The sequence below is a fragment of the Thermobia domestica genome, chromosome 5, assembly GCF_964235325.1.
Source record: "Thermobia domestica chromosome 5, izTheDome1.hap1.1, whole genome shotgun sequence".
Classification (NCBI taxonomy): Eukaryota; Metazoa; Arthropoda; class Insecta; order Zygentoma; family Lepismatidae; genus Thermobia; species Thermobia domestica.
This window is the reverse complement of record NC_137458.1, coordinates 29,256,177-29,279,575: the sequence shown is the minus strand read 5'-3', so window position 1 is coordinate 29,279,575 and position 23,399 is coordinate 29,256,177. Positions and strand designations below refer to the sequence as shown.

General features: G+C 35.2%; 1 protein-coding gene across 1 annotated transcript in view; it reads right to left on the bottom strand.

Annotated features, from left to right (window-relative positions):
- The window catches only part of LOC145685024 (serpin B6-like), a 56,193-nt gene that overhangs the window by 2,144 nt on the left and 30,650 nt on the right, over nucleotides 1-23,399 (bottom strand). The window contains exons 3-7 of the mRNA XM_081757365.1: nucleotides 12,750-12,932; nucleotides 12,282-12,495; nucleotides 10,995-11,215; nucleotides 7,100-7,279; nucleotides 4,004-4,142 (exon numbers count right to left, since the gene is read on the bottom strand). Of these exons, the coding sequence (XP_081613491.1) occupies nucleotides 4,004-4,142; nucleotides 7,100-7,279; nucleotides 10,995-11,215; nucleotides 12,282-12,495; nucleotides 12,750-12,932 (937 nt within the window). The remainder of the gene's footprint in view (nucleotides 1-4,003; nucleotides 4,143-7,099; nucleotides 7,280-10,994; nucleotides 11,216-12,281; nucleotides 12,496-12,749; nucleotides 12,933-23,399) is intronic.

Sequence of the window (23,399 nt, the reverse complement as noted above, 5' to 3'; positions counted from 1 at the left end):
TGAGCCGAACGTAATGCAGAAAGCGTTCATCTAGTTCTTCAGTATTTCGCGCAAAGGGAATCATTATGTAAAAAATAAACGATCACTAAATTATATGTATAGATTTTTAAACCCAATCAATGGGAATAATCCGGTTGATCTGTAGAAAATCTATATTCTTTATTCAAATGCGAAAATACATTTATCTTGTAAAGAGTATTTCAAATGGAATAGTTTCTAAAGTAATAAAATATTTAACGTATCGAAAGTTTTAAATTATAGACATCAAAAATGTCACCAGAACTCTTTAGGTTTGGCTAGGAAACTATTCAAAGCTTTATTCAAAATTAATATCTTCCTTAGTTCCCATTAGCTTCTATGACGGCTCTTAACCTTCTTGGTAAAGAATTAATTAAACTTGCGACCTATCGATGTCCTTATGCAATATCTTCCCACACACCAACAACCAGCTCCCATAAATCACATTATTTCAAATCACGACCCACGTGTATGTATGACGGAGTGCCGAAAGTGTCTCCACCCAACAGTGAAACATGCTGGTGGTTCTATATTACTATGAGCCGCACTATCTTAGTTATCAGGGGATCATACGCTAACACTTACTTTCGCGTGACTGTCCGTGATTATGTACCCATTTTAGAAGATTATCTGCATTCTATGTTCTAAACGTTTCAGAGCAATGACGACATATTCCTGGTTGATAATGCACCCATTCACACAGCAGGAGCTGTTGAGACATAGTTTGAAGAACATCAGAATGAAATTGAACGTTTTCTCTGTCCGCCCAACTTTTGAGTCTGAAGATAATTAAACAACTGCTGTCCGAATTCAGCGCAGATCTTCGCTTCCATCCATTTTCACAGAGTTGAATGATTCACTGCACTTGAAATATTGCAATATTCCACTTGATGCAAATTGTAACCTCTACGCCTACAATCAACACTCGTACAGTTGTTAGCAGCGCTGCAAATGTCTTTTGAGTTTGCAGCTGACTGTGTGTTGCATCAGAGCTGTTCTAAGGGCGAAAAGTAGTCCAACGCCATATTCGTAAGTGGCAATCTATATTGATATTTATCTGTAATTACAACTACCCTTTCTCTACTTTTCTTCTTTTATTATTACTCCTATAGACAATGGAAGAAATACAGCTAATTTTATAGGCGTGTTTGTGGCTAACTCGAAGAGTGCAAGTAATTTATATTTTGTTCTGAGTTGCTGACTTAACATAAGAAACTCACATTAAACTCAGTATACAGAAAGAATACAGAACTCAGTATACAGTATACAAAAGAAAGAATCTCACGCAGCGGTACATCCACTTTGAGAATCTTCTGTGTATATTGTATATACAAAAAAGACAACTAGTATTGCATATGAATCGCAATAAAATAATTGATCGAATTAACTTTAGAGAACTTAGGCACACATTGTATCTACCTACCATAAAACAGACACTGAACTCCAAACTCTGCACTTTATAAGCGCACTCTGCTTTCGAACTCTCTCCGCTAAATATTAGTTCTGGTAATTATACTCTCAAATATTGCATTTGTATATTGCTATTAGAATTCGAATAGCATACTAGTAGAGTAGAAAAAATATTCGGATAGCGAGTATTTAAATAACAGTAGAAATAACAATCATTCGGATAACAAATATTTCATTAAGAGTAGAACAAATAAAGATGGAAGGAAGGAGAAGAGTAAGAAGACAACCACAAATGATCGTTGATTTAAAGAACAGAAGAAAATATTGAAAATTAAAAGAAGCCAAATATCGTGGAGAAGCGTGAAGAAAATATTTCCAGACCAGAATCTAAGAAAAATAACTCGTTAGTCCCGGGACTTGTCGATAGGTAGAATACATAATAATAATAATAATAATAATAATAATAATAATAATAATAATAATAATAATAATAATAATAATAATAATAATAATAATAATAATAATAATATGTGACCGTCTGCCCGACCACAAAACTATGTTTTTGGACGATCAGTGTATTTCCTTTTAACTTTTATTCTTGCAACGAAATTATTATTTTACTCATAGAAACGAACAGCTATTTTAATTTTTGGTGAGAACTTCAATTCTTTCTGTGTATGCAGGTGTCCTTCGGCCGTTCTTATCGTTTCTCACGGTGGAACAAAGAACTTGTTGTTTTTCAATGCAACGCTTATCATCTAGCCGGAGTGCTTCGTCGCAGCAAACTTATTTTTTCTTTCTCTAAAATAGTTTCCAACTTATAGTCTTCGTAACCATGACTGTTCCACATATACTTTTTTTTTTTACATTTATTAAGATTGGGAATATTTTTGGATACGAAGTTGATATTGTGTGTGAATAATATTGTGTTTGTCGTGTTCTCACGCACTTATATTACGTCATCCTTCCTGCCGTGAGAAAAAGTGTTAATGTCTTGCAGGAGTCGTAAGTGAAATGACTCATACACACAATTACCATCCTTCGCTCCTTTTCACTGAACTGTTTTATGTATAACAGTAGTGCGTAAAAATCCAATAACCATGGAAAGAATTTATTAATTTAGACTGCTACACTTTTTTTAACTATTATTTTCAAGCTTCTTTCTCACGGGACCAAATCAAACGTTGCCAGTGTTCTTTCTTATAACATCGACCCATTGGCATTGTCTATGAATGCAGAAAACATTAACATTTTCTTTATTATTTGATAGAGTGCATTGTCAACCCTAAGTGCAGAAAACGGGTTGTTCCCAAGAGTCAGTAGAAGCGGGGAGTTAGAAAAAAAAGTTTGTTATAAGAAGAAGTGATAGCAAGAAGTCATAGTATGAATAACTTTGTGATGCTACATTAATATATAGGATGTGAAACAAAAGGACAAACAGATACCTTCGGGATATGTAGCGTCCTTTTGGAGTCAAGATACTTCGTTGACCAGCGTTTTTCCAGCATTTCCCCTTTCCCCTTGTCATTATTACACAGTGAAAGTCTTGACTCAGTGCGAAGAGTCAATTTATAGTGCAAGTGATATTTAAACAAGGGCTATGTTTCTAGTGTTCGTATATAGTGTGCGCATATCTACATTTACCATGCAGTGTAAAGACTTTTATTCTCCATCTCGCTTATTCGATTGCCGCAGCGCAATTTCTTCTGTTTCAGCATTTAGCTCTGTCAAGTGAGAATTTTGTGTGTTGTTAATGTATATATATATATATATTATTCCGTTCCGCACCCACATATATCCATACTCAATAAATAGGAATTTACCTAAGTAAATATCATCGTCTTCATTCATGTGTGTGTGAATTCCTGCGAGCAGACGACTTGTCAGTTGCGTATACGTATGCGTGTGCATACGCTAAAGTAAGTATAACACAACCTGAGCCTCAAAAGCACCAACGTGGCTCATGCCAAATCACTTGTCATATCTCAATATTATCAATCAGCGCCCAAACAGAGTATGAGCCTGGACCAGAATTGTTATGAGCTGTTTTCTTAGGGAGTTCTTCAGGAGCCAGCACCCAAGGGAAACGGTAGGTAGCAAATAATAATAATAATAATAATAGTAATAATAATAATAATAATAATAATAATAATAATAATAATAATAATAATAATAATAATAATAATAATAATAGAATAACAATAGAACAATTCTTAGAATAACGAACATTAGCGATAGAACGATTAACGAATAATAAATTTCGAATAACAGTAGAGTAAATATTCTAATAACAATAGGACAATTATTTGAAATAACGAATATTTAAATAACAGTAAAGCAATTATTGGTATAATGAATATTTGAATAACAACAGAACAATTCTTTGAATAACGAATATTAACAATAAACGATTCGAATTACAAATTTCGTATGATTATTTGAATAAGTGTAAGAGCATTAGCTTATGCAATCAGTTTCAAAATTAAGAAATGTAACAATCATATTCATTTTCGAATCAAAACTTATTCTGTGTTTCTCTTCAGTCTATTTGATCAATTAAAAACTGAATACTCACTTGTAACCGCAGCGGCTTTCGTTCCTTCCTCATTGACTTCAATTAACGCCTTTTGAATGATGTCAGTTACCTTCAGATTACCTTTCTCGGAAATTCCACTTAGATCAGCAAAATCACTGAATACTTCTCGGATACCAAACTGAAGAGAAACAAAATATTGCTAATTAAGAGTTATGATGTTGTTTTATGGGGTAGAAAATTGATTACTTGAATCGTAAAGGCCACTGGAGTATTTTTTACAGGAACAAAAATATTGTAATCTTGAGTCTTTTGTTTAGAAGTTTTTTTTTTTTTTTTTTGTGGCTTGTTCTATTAATTATGTGTTTTCTTATTTGTCTTCAAAGTTTTAACTGAGTGAAGCGGAAATATCAACGTGATATGTATCAACTTGAAAAAATCAACTTTACAGGTCCATAACTCCAAAATGGGACCTACTGTAGTTGGGTCAAGACTTAATTAGGAACTATTCTGTGTTCCATCCAAATATCCAATTTTCGCAATCCTGTGGTACTTCCGCAACAATTTTTATAGAGGGAGTTGGTGAGTACTTCAAATTATATGCCCGTAATCAAAGTCTCACTATAAAAATTGTTGCGTGAGTACCATAGGATTTTGAAACATGTATTTTTGGAAAGCGTATATAGTAATTCCTAAGTAAAGTTTTGATCCGACTACGCTATTTCTTATGGTTTTGGAGCTATGAACCATTAAAATGAATTATTCCTTTAAAAATTACTCTGTTGTCGGCAGCCTATAACTCTGAAAAGAAGCATCTGTGCTCCCAGGTTGGTCTCTACTTGGTGTCAGAAATCACCTCCCGAACTTTGTCAGTGTTTTTTGAAACACTTTCTATATATTGCTAAGTACCGTTAAATATCCAAAGTGTGAATAAATTGTTATATTCTTGTATGATTATGAGTGAATTGTATTTTGCAACATAGGTTACATATTGAATATAATGTTACATAATATTAAATTTGATTATGTGATGTATAAATTTGAAATAGTTGCCAATCACTTCATATAGTATGACTTTGTTATGCCACATAATGTAAAACAATAAGTAGTTAAACACGAAACAAAAGAGTTGTTTTAATACGTTGCTCTCTTTAATACAAAAAAACTTGTCTCTTTATTTATCTTCTATTTCTTCTTCTTCAAACTCCCATTGTGTAATAGCTGTTGTTACGCCTTGAAAGCATGAGTAGAAAGTTCTTCTTTCTAAGATGAAATACCATCGGTGTTTCAATTCTGTATTCATTGTTTCTGGAGATACAACCTTTTTCACTTTGAAATATTTTTCTAGTTGATGTTTTTCAAAGTCCATTTATAGATTTTCATAATAGTTAACTGCAAAAAAGTATATTTCCTTACTTTTGTTTTGTCCATAATGACTTACTTTATAAGGCGAGAATCATATCTGATCTACCTTTCAGCCAATATGTGCTTATATTTATAAACATTAACCTCGTGATTTATACTATGAATTACCACAGTGGCAGATAACAGGAACACCAGTGACATCAGTGACGAAGAAAAACCATCAGCGCCACCGTGACATTGGAACAGCTATAAAACCAGGAGAATCACAGCAACTGACATCAGTCTCTGGCTAGTCCACTTGCCTTCCTTAGCTTGCAATGGAGCTCTGGAAGAGTCTTACCCAACCCAAACCTTTAGTTTGCAGTGAAGCTCTATGCCTCCTTTCCCGCTTAGCTTGCAGTGCAGCTCTATCGTGATTCCAACCCCTCTCTGTTCGCCGTGAAGCATTGAGAGTCCTACTCCTCCTCACTTAGCTTGCTTTGTGAGAAATCCTTCACGACACCATCAAATCTAGAAACGCCAATTTACCCAAAACGTTAGAGAACCCTTACTTATTTTGTATTATACCGGTTAGAAAGGAAATTTTGAAATAAAATTGGTAGTGGAAGAAAACCATTCCGAGTGTAATTGTACTACCTTTGCCCTACTTAAATAGAATTTTACAATATGCACCCTGTCTACTTTTGTTAGCTATAACATTAAATTAATTGATGATAGCCATATTTTCAATTTTACTGAACAAGTTAAAGTATTTTCTCTTGCTTCTACAACTAGGCTCTGTCTTTCTTGTACGATACATCTCTCCTTTGTACAGTAGGTTGCTCATTCTTCTCCGAAATTGAGTTTTCTCTATTTTGATGCGTCCATGTAATTTTTGAGCTAATAGACAAAAAAAAATGTTGAAATTTTGCGCCATGCAAACATCGTCAGGGAAATATTGTTTAACATACTGTGATGTTACAGGATTAACAGTGTTGCCAACCCATTATGAAGTTGTATTGTTTTCAAATGGCACTATGTCAGCGTATTACATATTTCAAATTGCTGTTTTGGAATCACGCAAATGTTCTTCTATACTGGTTTTGTGTTTGCTGCCAAAAAAGTCTGTCGACAAACTGGAAACAGTTTTTACTATCTTGGGAGTCTCTTACATGAGTCTCAATCCTGACTTCTACTTTTATATTGGCAATATGTAATATCTATATCTATATTTATCTATCTATATATATCTATATCTATATCTATCTCTCTCTATATATATATATATATAATTTAAAAACACATTTCTGACCAGAACGATGTACCAGAACCAGAACTGTTTTTTGTTACAGTTTCTGGTGAGAAATTTGTTTTTAAATGTTATTATAAGTATCCGGAACCATGGAGTTTATATATATATATATATATATATATATATATATATATATATATATATATATATATATATATATTACAAAAAAATTCAAAATTTCGTTTTCGTTCAACAGCAACGAAAGCACATATATACATACCAATATTACAAAATTATAAGGCCCACCTACGTGACCCTAATAAAAGTGAAAGATTAGGAAAGAATAGGCAGAATGAAAATGTGGGAGAAAACAGAAAAACTTCGAGAAAACCCACAAACACGATGGTCACCACCACAAAATCAGATCATCTCGGATTGAATCAGAGGTCCAATTCATTGTGAGTAGCGTTGTTATATCTAGGATATACGTTGGTAATTTTACGAAAGTTATCCTACGAACAGAGTAAATCTTCCAAACTTACCTGTTCCAGTAACTCCTTGAGGTTATGTAAACTTTCAATTGTAAAGCGAGGTAGGGAGACTTTTACATCTGTTTCGGACATCTTCTCTAAGATGTTGTCCATTGTTGTGAATTTGGAGATCATATTATTAATATTAGAACTCGTGTAAGGAAGCAAAATCAACATGTAAAACTTGTCATTCTGAAAAGATAAGGAATTCTATGTTTAATAATAATAATAATAATAATAATAATAATAATAATAATAATAATAATAATAATAATAATAATAATAATAATAATAATAATAATAATAATGCAAAAGTTATAATGACACGATTTCGACGACATTATTGCGAGAAATTAAGAAATAGCTATTATAGAGTGTAGAGTAAAGTGGGGTAAAGGCGATCACTTAAGGGGAAATGCGTGAGGAGGGAAAACTAGTAAGGCAGTAATAAATGTAAAAATATATTTATCGAACCTTTTGCATTTTACTGTTTCCATATTGTAGCACAAAAGCAGGAGAAAGTTACAATACGAGGGTGGTTCAATAATTATTGTCCCTGACCTATAAGCAGTATTATTTTTCCAAAAAGTCTCCTTTCATAGTAATGCACTTTTTCCACCTATGCTGTAAAGCCACTATGCCAGCTTTTAAGAAAGTCTCTGGCTGCGCCGTGAGCCTTTCCTGCACAGCTTCAATAACAGCTGGATTTGAGTGTAATTTCTTCCCCTTGAAATGCTCCTTCAAGTTTGGTAACAAATTACAGATACTAGGGGCGTTGTCGTGTGAGTAGTTCCAACAAGTCAAAGTTTTATCCGACCACGAAAACTATGAATTCGACAGAAATATCAGTCATTTTTGGCATTTTATTTTTCACCCTCCGCGCTTCACTCTCTGCAAATGGGGGATGAACTTAATCGGCACGGTAGTATCACTATTCATTTGAACGAGTTCCCGAAAACTATGGATTCGACACTAATATCGGCCATTTAAAATTATTTATACATGTCTCATTTTTACTACCCCCAAGGCTGATAATGAAGGTTGAACAGGAAGTTGAATGGTATCTGGAATGTTATTCTTCACCTAAGCGATCCTGAAGATAATGGATTCGACACTAAAATCCGTCGTTACTTATCATTTTTATGTCGCACAATCCCACTATTCTCTAGGAGTGCTCAGGGGGTCTTCCTGACATAAACAGCGTCAGGACTGCCAACAACTAACGACGCGTAAAACTAATGATTCGACCCTAATATCGGTCGTTTTCGATATTTATGCATTTACCATTTCACCCCGGTACCCCCGGGTGCTAATCAAGGATAAATTCAGATTTAAACGCCATCGGGAGTGTAACTGTCTATCTGAGCGATCCCGTAGCAATGAATACTGTTTTACCCCGACAGTATTCATTTAAAGACTACAAGTAATTTGTTTACCAAGTTTAATTAAAATTGCTCCAGGCGTTGCAGAGTTATGGAGAAATGTACACACGACACATTAATTCATTTTTATAAACATAAAAAATTATCTTGTGGAGAATTGCTATAGTAAATGAACATTGTGGTTTAAAAGTGATAAATATTCAATGTGACAATCCACATCCAAGTACTGCAGTTAATGTGTTATATCAATTGATTCTTGCTTTGGCGCTATGTAATTACATAATATACAGTATTTACTCATTCTACCTTCCCATATGAAAGAAAAGGTACTAGCATTCACCATTTATGATTACATGCAGAAATCAGTTTAATGTTTGTCGCAATAGTGATAAGAAGATCCATCATGACGTAAAATTATTAACGCTTAAATGTGTGATCCTTGCGGAAGTCCAAATACTTCTTGTGTAGGCTAAAGAAATAATAGTAAGAAACGTTATAAAATCGAAGTTATCATTTCGTAGTACTGAATAGTTATTAAAATCTCATGCAATGTTATGTAATGTTGTGCACCTAAACAGTCCCTTTACAATCAATGAAGTTGAATGCTCAATTCGATTAGAGAATTGTGACAAATCTACTGGTATCCACTCCTTAGCATTAGAATTTTGTTGTTGTTTCATTAATATTTTTGCCCCCTTTCTTACAGATATCTTCAATAAAAATCGAAAAACTCGTACGTCAGCAGAATCTCTCCCCACGGGATTACTCTCTTAATCCTTAAACAGCTTAACTCTATGACCATTGACAATTATCGCCTGATCAGTCTTTTATATACGGCCTTTAAATCTTAACACTGTATCTAGTGCTTCTTAGGAGAGTTATTTATTTCCTATTAATACGGTCATGGGTAACGTGTTTTAATTCATGAAACCTTAGGTAACGTAAGAAATTTTATTGCCTATCACGTGAATAATTTTCCCATTTCCCTTGCTATTTTATCCATTGATTTCTCAAAAGCTTTCGATAGCCTGCCATACGATTATCCATTTTAAGTTCTCCACAAATTTGGATTCAATTGCAGTATTCTGTCCATACTTCAAGGAGTGTATCGCAACAGGACAATTAAATTGAAAATCAATGGAGATTTAGGCTCTACTATCATTGTTTTCGTACTGAAATTCTTCAAGGAGACAGCATGAAGTCTCTCAATTACATCACTCATATACGCGGCAAAGACTAGACTCATTGACATTTATGTTTACCAAGCTTTCATTTCGGTCGCGAGTTATATAGATGGCGTCCCTTACTATGTTAACAACATTTTTACCCTAGAAGATATTCAGAGAATTTTAGACAAGTATCAACGAATTTCTGGAACAATATTAAAGAAATAAAAGATAAAGCTGCTACGTATTCACCCCGATACTGAGCTATATATTATGCGTACTATACAGTTGCTAATTCAATCAAAATCTTAGGTATTGAATGGTTTAATAAATCAAACAAGCCATTAACTTTAATTGGGACCTAATAGCACACAAAATACGTGCTATTTTCTAATACTCTGTAAACTTTACAATATGATCATATTCAGCAGAAATGTTGTATTTCTAAAAAAAATGCTTTTAGTCTTTTTGTGGTTTGTCAAGTTTTTCTCCCCACAAAATATACAAATTTCTCAATGGTCAAGCTTTTATCTGTTGTGTGTGGAATGCGATCAACCAGTGCTTTTACCGAAACAAGGTGGCGTGACTCACACTAACATTGCACTGCAAGCAAAATCCCTCCTGCTGAAAAGAACATAAGAACAATGCATTATGCTGTGTTATCTTTGCTTCTTTAGCTTGCATTGATCTTGAAGCACCAATTCATATTTTTCCTTGGGAACTAAAATTCCGACATTTCTCCAACCCCGTTTAGCATATTGCTTATACATTAATTGCCCGCAACAAACTTGATTTATTATCTCCCAAAGCCCTTTACCAACATTATATTAAAACACAACACATTGTCACGCTTTAAATTCAGTTGAAATTAAAAGAAAAAAAACATTTTCATTGTCCTTATATTTGGCGAAATGTTAGTGCTTCGCTTCTTTTTTAATTTTACCTAGCAAGAAATTTGTTTGGTGTTTTAAACTTAACAACAAATATGAAACGCTAAACAGACTATATCAACTTGGTATAGTGTCTCATAATATGTTTGATCATTTCTATTATAAATACTCCTGAGCATCGCTTACAAAACAGTGACGGTGCTGGATTTGATTCCTTGGAGGCTGGAAGCGGAGGGCAGAAACATTTGTAGTGGGCAGTTATTTTCTGTATAACGAAAATAATAGTTTTACATTCCTTAAATTGTATTACAATATGTCGAAGGGGAATAATGCCACCAGGAGGTGCCGGCCTCTTGTCCGTTCTAGCGTATTCACTGATAGAAAATGTTAAAGAAAGTAGAAACAATCAATTGAGAAAAGTAAATCAATAAATGATAATTATAAATAAATTAATAAGTCATTATCTTACGTCATATGGAAGCTTCAGAGCTTGACACTCCATTTCAGGGATATCTCCATAAAAAATTTTTTGTTGTTGCTTCATCATCTGAACTTTGATTGGATTTCCTTCGTAGCCCTCTGGATAAAAATTTTCTTCAGTTGTGTAGCTGGAGTTAAACGGAGAATTCCACATTCCTTTGAAGAATACAGCATTGCTCAATATAAGAGTAGGAGGTGGAGACAGCATATCTAGAAGAAGAAAAAGAACACAAGGTTCATTTCGTTTACTAGAAAATTTCATTTTGAATAAAACTAATATTATAATGAGAATTCAAGATAAGTATTATACTTCTTAATAAAAATCAATATATAAGTGATGCAATTTCTTTATACTAAAAATAAAGTATTTCAATATAGTAGTTTCCTTTACTTATGACATTCCCGGAGGGAGCTCATGTGGTTCGGATTCCACGTTAATCAGTAGGTCCACGTCTCATGTAGCCTCGCTGCTGAACGGGACGTAAAACTCAAAATCAATCAATCAATCAAACCTTTACTTATGACAGACTATATTAGGTTAGTGCGAATAAAATGTTAGTATTGTCAAAAACATTAAATATTATGTGTACTCCCTTACAAGTCTATTACATCTTTTCTATAAAATAATAATAATAATAATAATAATAATAATAATAATAATAATAATAATAATAATAATAATAATAATAATAATAATAATAACATGAATTCTTATAGTACTTTATTACCAACTTGGTTGTATGAGACAACAAACTGAAAAAAAGCTTTATTATATTTAATTTTATTTTAATACTTTTTTGACTATTCAGTGGATTGTATGATTTGGCAACATTGTAATAGTTGACATTTATATTGAATAATGTTAATAAATAGACATATCATAACTTCATAAACACTGTATATGATACAGTATATGCTGACTTTTTTTTTTTTTTTTTTTTTTTTTTTTGTAAAATATCTCGGTACCATTAACATTTCAATTTTGTTGTTACATCATTAACAATTTTAACCTTTAATACGAATAAAATTTTAAAATGCAGTATATCACAAACTTCTAAATAACTACAATTAAAATTGTTTTAACAGACATTGGAATGGTTTACTCAAAGGTAACAGAAGTAAACATTCTTCAAACTAAAATAATTGTTTATTTATACGACAGAACAACTCTACACTTAGAGTTTTAATTTACATACAATAATCTAAAGAAGAAATAAATAAAGAAATTTCAAGAGTAAATGATTGATTGAGAACTAAATATAAAGAAAATGGCTACCTGGAGAAACAACTTCCTTAATGAGACCCCTCGTGCTTTTATCTGCCCATTGGTTGATTGTGTTTGCTGCTTCTTGGGCATTTTTGTAGTTAACTTCTTGCACTATTCCGTTATATGTTGTTACGATTTCGTTAACAAATTCTTGTAAAGGCTGAAATTCCTCATCAGGGAACAATGCATTCGCAATGTCCAAAATATTTGTAGAATTATTATTCTGAAAATAGACACATTAACAAAGTTTTACCAAGATTACTAATATTGTTATTGACAACACAACATGAGATTGTTATTCCTGAAGGAAATGTTTAAAGCTTTCTTGCAAATTATTGACCGTACATGCTGCTAGAAGAATCGTAACGCTTTTGATTTTATCTAATATAGAGAATACTCTGTACTGAATTTGAACATCTTTCAAGTTTGCAACACAGGATTACAATAATAATATAGAAGGAAATAAGAGATATTTACCAAAATATCAGAAACGACTATTGTATAGGCTAATCTCGTTGCTTCTATGTTATTTGAAAGAGCAAGACCTCTCTCTAATTCATCCCTGGAATTTCCCCCGGCTCCTTCGTGCAACATCAACAAAGCAGTTGTCAAACTCCATGGAGAGAATACCATATTGTCTTGATTCCTAGCAGATAGTTGCTACAAATAAGGAAAAATAATCACTGTTAGTCAATTAATAGAGTTTAATAGACAGAGGAATGTGATTTCTAAAGATAATTACGAAACAAAAACGTTGGAACCAATTAGAATCTTTACTTTCTTCTATGAATAAATATGATTAATATTTCCCACCTGTGCTAATTCCTCCTAAGATTCATAGAACAATCTCTAATGTCTCTATACGAGACGGACTAACCGGCAACTATTAAAATTTACAATTTCATGGACTTTAAAACTGCGTTAATTTGTGACTCAGGCGACTGGTTCTGCTAATTGGATCCGGAAACAGAAACGACAACTTCAGAGGAGAAAGCTATACCTATCTTGTATCAGTCAGAGGTAAAAATCTGTAACACGAGTACATCGATAGTTAGAACAGTGCACCTCCAAGAACTCCCAACATCAAAGAACACTTATCAGTGGGCGAAAATTTTATGAGATCTGACAGAGTTTTTAAACAATGACGTTTACAAACATTAAGCAAAAATGTACCTAATTCAAGACTGCTATTCTTAGCTTTTCGTTGTTTTAGATAGATAGAGAGCTTGACAATTTCTACAGCGTTGACAAGGAATTTTTTATTTCATTATTTCTGCTTAATTGACTTCTATCTTCATTGTGTTTTATATTAGTGCTCCCCTTTTACATTGTTTTATGATTTATTATTATTACTATTATTATCGTTAGTATTATTATTCCATCGTAATGTATAACAATGCACTCTGGTACCACACAATGTGCTGTATTTTTGACAACAGCTGTTCGTGGCACTGAAATAAATTATTATTATTAATATTATTATTATTATTATTATTATTATTATTATTATTATTATTATTATTATTATTATTATTATTATTATTATTATTATTATTATTATTATATCATGTTTATACTAGATAATGCTCATATCAGTGAATACTGTTTATGAAAGATGATAGGTTTTTTAAAGTACCAAATCATAGCATACGAAATAGCACGATTTTAGTTATTATGAATTGGAAATGAGATTTTTTTTTTAATTGAAAGATTCTTGAAGCACATACTGTAAATTTAGACTTACTATATTAACAAAGTGAAAATTTTATGAGATTTGACTGATACTTTTTAAGCAATGATGTTTAGAAAGATTAAGCTAAAACACAATTTTAAGACTGCTGTTCTTAGCTGTTCCTTGTTTTAGATAGAGAGCTTGACAATTTTTACAGAATTGACAAGAAATTATTTCTGTTTAATTGACTTCTATCATCATTGTGTTTTATACTAGTGCTCCTCTTTTTACCGTTTTATTATTATTATTATTATTATTATTATTATTATTATTATTATTATTATTATTATTATTATTATTATTATTATTATTATTATTATTATTATTTCTTAAAATTTAATTTATTTAACTATATTAGGCTCAAAAAAGAAATGTATCAATGGCGAGATCACACCCAGCTGAATGAAATTGTATGTTGAGAATACATTCTGATACATACTTCTTGGCGATCAAATTAAACATTACATCATTCTTGCTACTGATTGATAAGTTCTGCTGAAAGGGATTTCTACTTACTTACATATTGTAAACGGGTCGTGGTGTTTCAGTCATAGAGCGATCAGCTGTCATGCATGGGGTCTCTGGTTTGATCCCATCTTCCTCTAAGTAGATTTTGTGGTGGACAAAAGCAGTGCGCTTGGGTTTTCTGAAAGTTCTCCCGTTTCCTCTTACTTTCGTTATTCCACCGTCACAATATAACTCATCATCACTATCTCCTTTAGCCTCATTACAAAATTGTGAGAGATGAAACTAACGTAGGGTGGTCGTGCATGAATGTCGGAAAATTCGTGAGATGAATCTACAGGTAAAAACAAGCAAAACATGTCATATGAACTTTGGGTGAATGCGGCTTCGTTTGGACGCTAGAGGCGTCTGAAATGTCACCTTCCGAGGCGGCAATTTGCAATATCTCAAGAACGGAGAGAAATACGAATGTCGGGTCAAAACATATCAAAGGAAACCCCATCCGAAGAATCCAATTATGCATAAGTGGTGGCGAAACAGTGGCGGCGCTAGACGGGGGCGCAAAGAAAGTGAATGAAACATGGAGAAAAGTGAACAATTTACACTGAAAAATTGTAGGAGGGGATGTTACTTGGAATATGCAACAACAAATATTAATGAACAAAGGCAACAACGGTTAGTCTGTAGGGACTTTATGGGAGGAGGATTGTAGGAATACAGTATATTTGTAATGGTGAGAAATAGGAATGTCGGGTCAAAAGATATCAAAGGAAATGCCATCCGAAGAATCCAATTATGTATAAGTGATGGCGAAACAGTGGCGGCGCCAGGGGAAGTACAAAGAAAGTGAATGAAACATGGAGAAAAGTTGAAATTGGTGAAAACACAACTATTTGAAAGCAATCAGGAAACAAGGAATACAACTCTAGGTGTACTGTATGATACATGTCCGATGACAGAGGGCGCATAGCTAGTAGGTGGAACAAGGGGGCCTGCAGAGCGTCGCGTAGTAGAGTTAGTTATAGGAGTAGTGAAAGCGTGGGTAACGAGAGCGTTCGCATCGAAGATGCAGAGGACAGCGCACAGTTCATTCGTACTGAATGGGGCAATGACAGTAACAGCACAAGCGTTTTAGTGCTACACTCTACAGGCAGGGCAGTAATCCATGTGTATGTGAATGTGGTTTACTTTGTGTCGTGTGAAACAGTGTTGATGTTGACAAGCGCTATGTGCAATGCACAACAATGAATAGGGTAGTATACACTAACGCCGAAATGGCAGATATGCATTTGATGTACGGCTTAGCGGAAGGTAATGCAGAAGAAGCACGTAGGTTATGTGCGGAACGCTACCCAGATCGACAAATTCCAGCACCGGGGATGTTTATTCGTATTCATCAGCGATTGCGGGACACTGGGTCATTCCTTCCCAACACAGACATTCCGAGACGACGACGCGTTCGAACACCCCCCTGGAAGAGAGGGTACTCCGACATGTGACCCGGAACCCGAGTATTAGTACCCGACGAATAGCAAGGCAGGAACACGTTTTGCATCAAGTCGTGCTAAGCATCTTGCATAGTAATAATCTCAGACAATACCACGTACAACGAACGCATGCGTTATACGATGGTGATTATGAAACCCGACGACGTTTCTGTCGTTGGTTATACCGCCGCTGCCGTGTATCACCAGCCTTTCTAACACAGGTATTGTTCTCGGATGAGGCATTATTCACACGGGATGGCATCACAAATTTTCACAATGACCATCGATGGGCACTCAACAACCCGCATACAATTGTAGAGACGAAGCATCAACAGCGTTTCCAATTGCATGTGTGGGCTGGTATTATTGGCGACAACGTTGTGGGACCACATTTCTCACCACAGCGATTGAACGCAATATCGTATCTCCAGTTTCTGACTCAGAACCTACCTATTCTGCTTGAAGATGTGCCACTGAAGACACGACAGTGTATGTGGTTTATGCATGATGGCGCCCCTGCCCACTCATGTCACACCATCCGTGCATATCTAAACAAAACATTTCCACGCAGGTGGATAGGTCGTGGTGGAAGACAAGCATGGCCCCCACGTTCACCCGACCTCAATCCCCTGGATTTTTTCCTGTGGGGTTACGTGAAGAGTCTCGTGTATACACGGCCCCTGCATGATGTTGAACATCTTCGCCAGCGTGTATGTGCTGCATTTGCCACATTACGGCAAACGCCAGCGATATTGGCACCAGTCAGACTATCCTTACGCCATCGTGTAACTGTCTGTCTCGAAGAACAAGGATATATTGAACAGCTGCTATAGAATGGCATTATGTTGACCATGGTAAGTACAATACCTCTTGTTTTTACAGTACGCTGGGTCTCATCTTTCATACGTGTTTTTTACGATCTGCACGTTTCATCACTAAGAGTGTTTAACAGTTTCTTTGCAGTTCCCATGAGCCGCCACTGTTCCGCAGTACGTGTGCATAATTGGATTCTTCGGATGGGATTTCCTTTGATATCTTTTCACCCGACATTTCTATTTCTCTCCGTTAAAATGATACTGTATTTCAACACTCCACCTCTCATAGTGCCCCTACAGCGTAGCTATTGTTGCCTTTGTTCATTAACATTTGTTGCTGCATGTTCCATATAACATCCGCTCCTACAGTTTGTCAGTGTAAATTGTTCACCTTTCTCCGCATTTCATTCACTTTCATTATGCTTCCCCTGGCGCCGCCACTGTTTCGCCATCACTTATACATAATTGGATTCTTCGGATGGCATTTCCTTTGGTATCTTTTGACCCGACATTCCTATTTCTCACCATTACAAAGATACTGTATTCCTACAATCCTCCTCCCATAAAGTCCCTATAGACTAACCGTTGTTGCCTTTGTTCATTAATATTTGTTGTTGCATATTCCAAGTAACATCCCCTCCTACAATTTTTCAGTGTAAATTGTTCACTTTTCTCCATGTTTCATTCACTTTCTTTGCGCCCCCGTCTAGCGCCGCCACTGTTTCGCCACCACTTATGCATAATTGGATTCTTCGGATGGGGTTTCCTTTGATATGTTTTGACCCGACATTCGTATTTCTCTCCGTTCTTGAGATATTGCAAATTGCCGCCTCGGAAGGTGACATTTCAGACGCCTCTAGCGTCCAAACGAAGCCGCATTCACCCAAAGTTCATATGACATGTTTTGCTTGTTTTTACCTGTAGATTCATCTCACGAATTTTCCGACATTCATGCACGACCACCCTGTATATATATGTATATATATACAGAAATACAGTATAAATACGAGGTATGTCCAGAAAGAAATGAAATTTTCAAACTCTTCTTCACTTTTACGATCCAACTATATTTGACCTTCTTCCCGTCACAGCCGCGTAGTAAGATTCTTTCCAAACATTTTAAAGCTAACTACATCATCCTAGCTTGTGTCATTATGGGACTGCAATCATTAAAGTGAAGTTGTGTTCCGGTACTTATGATGATTTTGTGGTGTTACAAAAATGAAGATTTAGCAGGAGAAGCGTTTGTGCATAAATTATTGTTTCAAATTGGCTAAGACATTTGCAAGCTTAAAAATGTTGCAGAAAATGTACGAGGCAGCATATATGTTACCCAACCCAGTATTATGAGTGATTTCAGCGTTTCAAATCATGAAGGACATCCATCGAGAACGACGCAAAACCTGGACGTCCATCAACATCATGTGATGACGTTCACTCTCAGAATGTGTGTGATATTGTTTGGAAAAAATATCGTTTTACCGTCTGCGAAATAATTGAGGAAGTAGAAATCAATCAATCGTAATGTCACGTGATCCTATTTGAAAAACTGGACTTGTATCATTGTGCTGCAAAATTCGTTCTACGGTTGGTAATAAATGAACGGAAAGAAACATATACGAAAATCAGTGATTTTTTTTTTTTTTTTGAATTGACAAACGAGATAGCAGCTTCTTAGCAACAATCGTAACACTGGACGAGTATTAAGTCTATGCACTGAGAAAAATCCATTATCCGGACAGCGGTATATTGTACAAATACAAGAATTCGTTATGTTTACTAAGGAAATCTGTACGGAGCGTACTTTATCCATATGCTACACAGGTATTGCCTTTTACCCGCTTAGATATTACATCATGTCGCTGCAGGATGCTTCACATCTAACAATCTTCTGTATTTTACATACGTATACGTATGTTAAATACTTCAGCTATATGTTATATACGTCCATCTGTGTGTGAGGTCCTGACCTCCTATAGACACCTCTTTCTTGCACCATAGATGACGTCATGAAACAACGGTCGTTTGCTTGCGAGTTGGTTTATAAACGAGGTTGTTTACAAACGGAAAAGAAGAGTGGAAGGAAACAAAAGCCTGGGTAAGTGCAATAGTAAACTATCACTTTAGTTAAATATTCCATTAATTATATATTCCTTTAGTATAACTTGCTTTAATATAGTACTAAACAAGTAATGTGATTTATGACTACAATTCTTACTATTGTAACTCGTTAATGGTTGAGGAGAAAGGAATGGGTTAATCTGAATTTTGAGAAATCTTTGAATATTAATGTTTTGTAACTTTTTACATTTCAATGTACTCAAAATGAATGTTATGTGTTTATTCATTCCTTTTTATATGTGACGGTTTATTACTTGATGGAGATTTACTACAGGACTGCTTAACATAATTGCTAAGAAACCGTTTTCAGCGCGAACATTTTCTTGTGTAGTGAATGAAGATTTAGGATTTAGATTTCTGGGCTTTCGGCATCAATGACCTTGTTAGCCCGTCACATGTGAGTTATGACGTCCCTCGGTGAGCACACTATCCGGGGAAAGGGAAGGAAGCAAACGGCCTGGGACCTACTGTATATGTTGGGTACCACCCGGCATTTGCCTGGTGTGAAATGAGGAAAACCCAAGAAAGCCTCATTCAGGATGGCTGGACTTAAAAGCTTTTGATACTTTTTCGACCGAGTGCCCCTACCGGAATCGAACCTGGGTCCGCTCGTACCGAAGGCGAGAGCGTTAGCAACTACGCTACGCGGAGCCACTTGTGTCTAGAAAATTTATTTTTACTAGGATATTTGCAACAAAATTTATTTCATTTCTTTGTTTATTTTTCTTTTTCTTTTTGTTTTTTAACAATAAAAGAAAACATATTTTACAGCCTCACTGAAATTTAAAAACAGCAGTCAGTTCTTTTTGTTTTGTTTTGTTTTGCTTGTTATGTTCTCTAGTTAACTAATGTTTGAGTTACTGAGAATTAAAACATTATTATTATTGTTTCATAATTTTGGAACCAAAAATTAGATGTTTTTCTTTTTTTCCTTGTGTTGACGTCATTGTGGCAAGTTGGGGTGTTTTATCGTACCTTGGCATTAATTTGGTTACTAGCACATAGTTTCAAGGTCATAAGTTGTAGGCCGCTTGAAACAGCTATTACACAGTTTGAAGAGTTAGGAGTGTCAGGCGGTTTGACTTGCAGCTTTCGTTACAGCGTCTAAATTGCAGTATTGGATTGCGTCCAGCTTCTATGGCTGGTAAAAAAGTTACATCGCTTTCGTAATATGGTAAGAAATACAATGTAACAGTTAGGTATAGTATATATGACTAGTTTAATTAGTCGGAAATTACTCTGTTTCCTTGTCTTATTCTTTCGATTATGTTTAAGTACTGTGTCTTCATAGTATTGTTTCACTATTTCTAGAAGGAATTAAGTATTAACGAAGTAAAGAATAAGCAGAAGCCCACTTTGATTGACGTTTACTATTTCTCATACTTCATTGAGAATGTTTTGATCCCCAATTGTGCAAACTTCTAGTATGTGTGTGTGTTTCTTTTTGTTGTTGTTGTTGCTTACACTGCTATAGATATGAGCTCCTTCATGGCTAAGCGGTTAGCGTACGCGCCTTTGGTGTGGGAGACCCGCGTTCGATTCCCGGCGGGAGTGGTTCGGAGTCCATGTTAATCAGTAAGTCCACGTCTCATACAGCCTCGTTGCAGAAAAGGATATTAAAATCAACTCAGCACTGCTTTACAGATGGAGTTGTTTGATTCAGGGTTCGAATGATGCTTTTTACGGGAAGCAGGCTCGTAGCCAAGGGGTGGGTCCAGACCCCCCCCCTTCGGATCCAGAAATGAAAAATATTAAGGAAAGATGAAACAGAAAGAAACAGATGAATCAGCCTCAAAAATATAAAGCTACAATAAGCGTTTTGGTTACTCTTTCTTACGAGGAGCTTTGTGTGGAGGAAACGGGGGGGAGGGCGGATCAAGTTGAAATTGGATATTATTGTAACGGAACATTCCGAATTCCATCTAGCTCCATGTTAACCGTATGCAGCGGCGCAAATCTGTCTTCAACATTGGGAGGGACGTGTAAGACAGTTCTCATAATTTTTTTAAGGATGTTCAAATTATGAAGTTGAAAAACAATGCTGCGGAGGATCAGGGGAGCAGAGTTGTCTTCAAAATTGTGAGGCGGGCAGATTTAAGGCTTATTCTGGGGTGGGGACATCAATTTCATCTTACTTTCCTTTGTGGCAATCGGACACAAATCATCACATTTCTCTCCAAAAAACGCATTTCAAATCGGATTATTGAGGGGAAAGTCCCCCCCAGTTCTAAGATTGGAGGGGACATGTCCTCATCCCCCCGGGATTTGCGCCAGTAACCCTATGGACTACAAATGACGATCGATAAACCGGTTCTTTCAGATAGCCTGTCAGAACTTAAGCAATGCCCAGAATTACCAATAATATGAACCATTTTGAATTTCGCGGCAACACTAATCCATTTTATAGGATGTCTTTACTCCCGAAAGAGATCTCGTTGCTATCCTTGACGGCATTGAACTAAGATAAGAGAAATAGAAAGAAGACGAGAAGAACCGAGTTCGAATGACCTCGGAAGACTATGTCTTTGTCAATACTTTTTTCTATTCTTTTACGCAAGATTTCTTCATAATTCTTTAATTAAAATACTTACTAACATATCCTCATTTTATTGTCCTAACAAATCAATATGGATATGTTGTCAGTAAAATAGTTTAGATTGATCGAACCCCTGGTGTGATAACCACAGTATTTCGTCACGGACCTCCCGTATTGCGAAATCGTGGCTACGTGCCTGCGGGGAGGGGGCGACTTTTCAGATATACAATCGAAGCATTTTATTTCTCAGTGATGCAAGATATAATATATAGTATATAATATGTAAAATATGAAATGAGGGAAAATATTTTCCCGGCAAGGGAGAAATTCTTTGGCGAGTTGGGGAAATTACTTGACGAGAGGGAAAATCTTCATCCTCCCGTTGATTCAAATCTTGATCTAAGATCATGCGAGTAGGATTCCATATTATGCTGTAGGTGTAGGTAGTACACAGTCTTGGCGCTGAATAGGACGCTAAGCTTCAAGCCAACCACATGTCTGTAATAACCTATTGCGATTGAATGGTAATGTAACGTAATGTACGATATGTGCATTTTCTAGATGCCATAAAATTATAATTTTAATTGAACATTCCACGATTATGTACTTCAGGTTAAAGGAGTTTGATGATTAATTGAAGTGAATAATCGAGGCAGTGATTCTCAATCTTCTTGACTTACGATACACTTTACTAAACCCCAGTGACATCGATATATTTGTTTAGATTTTGGATTGCTTTCCAACAAGTCTAGCCGCGCCAAAGCTGTGTAGGCTTACTAAGTTAAGTGAACTAATCCTAATCTAAATCCATTGTTTTCGGGGGCGCAGAAATGGACAGTGACACTTCCGATACTATTTAAATCAAAATTCAGCCGAGCAACTTGGGGAGGGAAAGAGGGGAGACGGATCTTACAAATGATCGAAAATAACCGATATGAGAGAGCGTTTCGTAATAGTAAAAAAAGTGACTGACTAACGTAACATACATGTATTACTGGTTTTCTTATTTTCACCCAACGAAGCAGGTAATTAACGCTAGTACTAGGTATGTGTAGACTAAATGAGGTGATTTGTTTCGTGACCCTTCGAACAATGTACGAAGCGGATGCAAGCAGTTAATACATGGAGTTAGCTTACCTAAATTTAGATTTCGCTTTCCGAAATCTTAATGGATGTATTAAGTGCTTTCGTTACTTACACTCTCAGTCTCTAAATACAAGGATTCAAAACACATTTTCGATTCCAAACTATGACTCTGCTAGACAAAGAAAGCATAGTCCAGTGTATGTTTTACTTCATTTTCATATACGTGCTCGTAGGTTTTCTCGGGGATTTGGTTTCCTCCCACTTTCTCATTTCACCAAATATTCCATAATCATTAACTTGCTTTAATCACCGACTCCCTTAGCCTAACAGCATAATCGTGGGACATTAAACTCAAAGACTTTATTTTTATTTTCAAGTAATTACTTTTCTCTCCCTTATTTATTTTTAATTTAATTTATCTTTCAATTTCCCTCTTTTAGGAACATGAACATAATTTGCAATTCTTTCTCACTATAATAACACTATTAAAAGTCCCATATGCAGCTCACCACGTTGGAACCCAGCGGAAACAGATGAACAACGAATATTGTCGAAAATATGTATTGCTTACAGCGGCGTAGCGAGCATTACAAGATTGGGAGGGGGATGAAACTTGAAATTGCCAAGTCTTGATTTTTATCTTAAAAAAATGTCGTCTTGATAAAAAAAAAAATTGCCAAGTGTTTCGAAAATCTTACAAACCCTATGAAAAACTATTACAGCAACCTTATTTTCATATTCGTTCCATTCCATGCCCCGTCTGAGACACGAATAAGATCAGCCCTTGTTCCGCTCTCGAGTCCAATTTAACATCTAACCTCAGGATCATTATCATCACCCACGAAGCACAACTGTTAATTTGATAACTCATGGCTATGTTAGGTA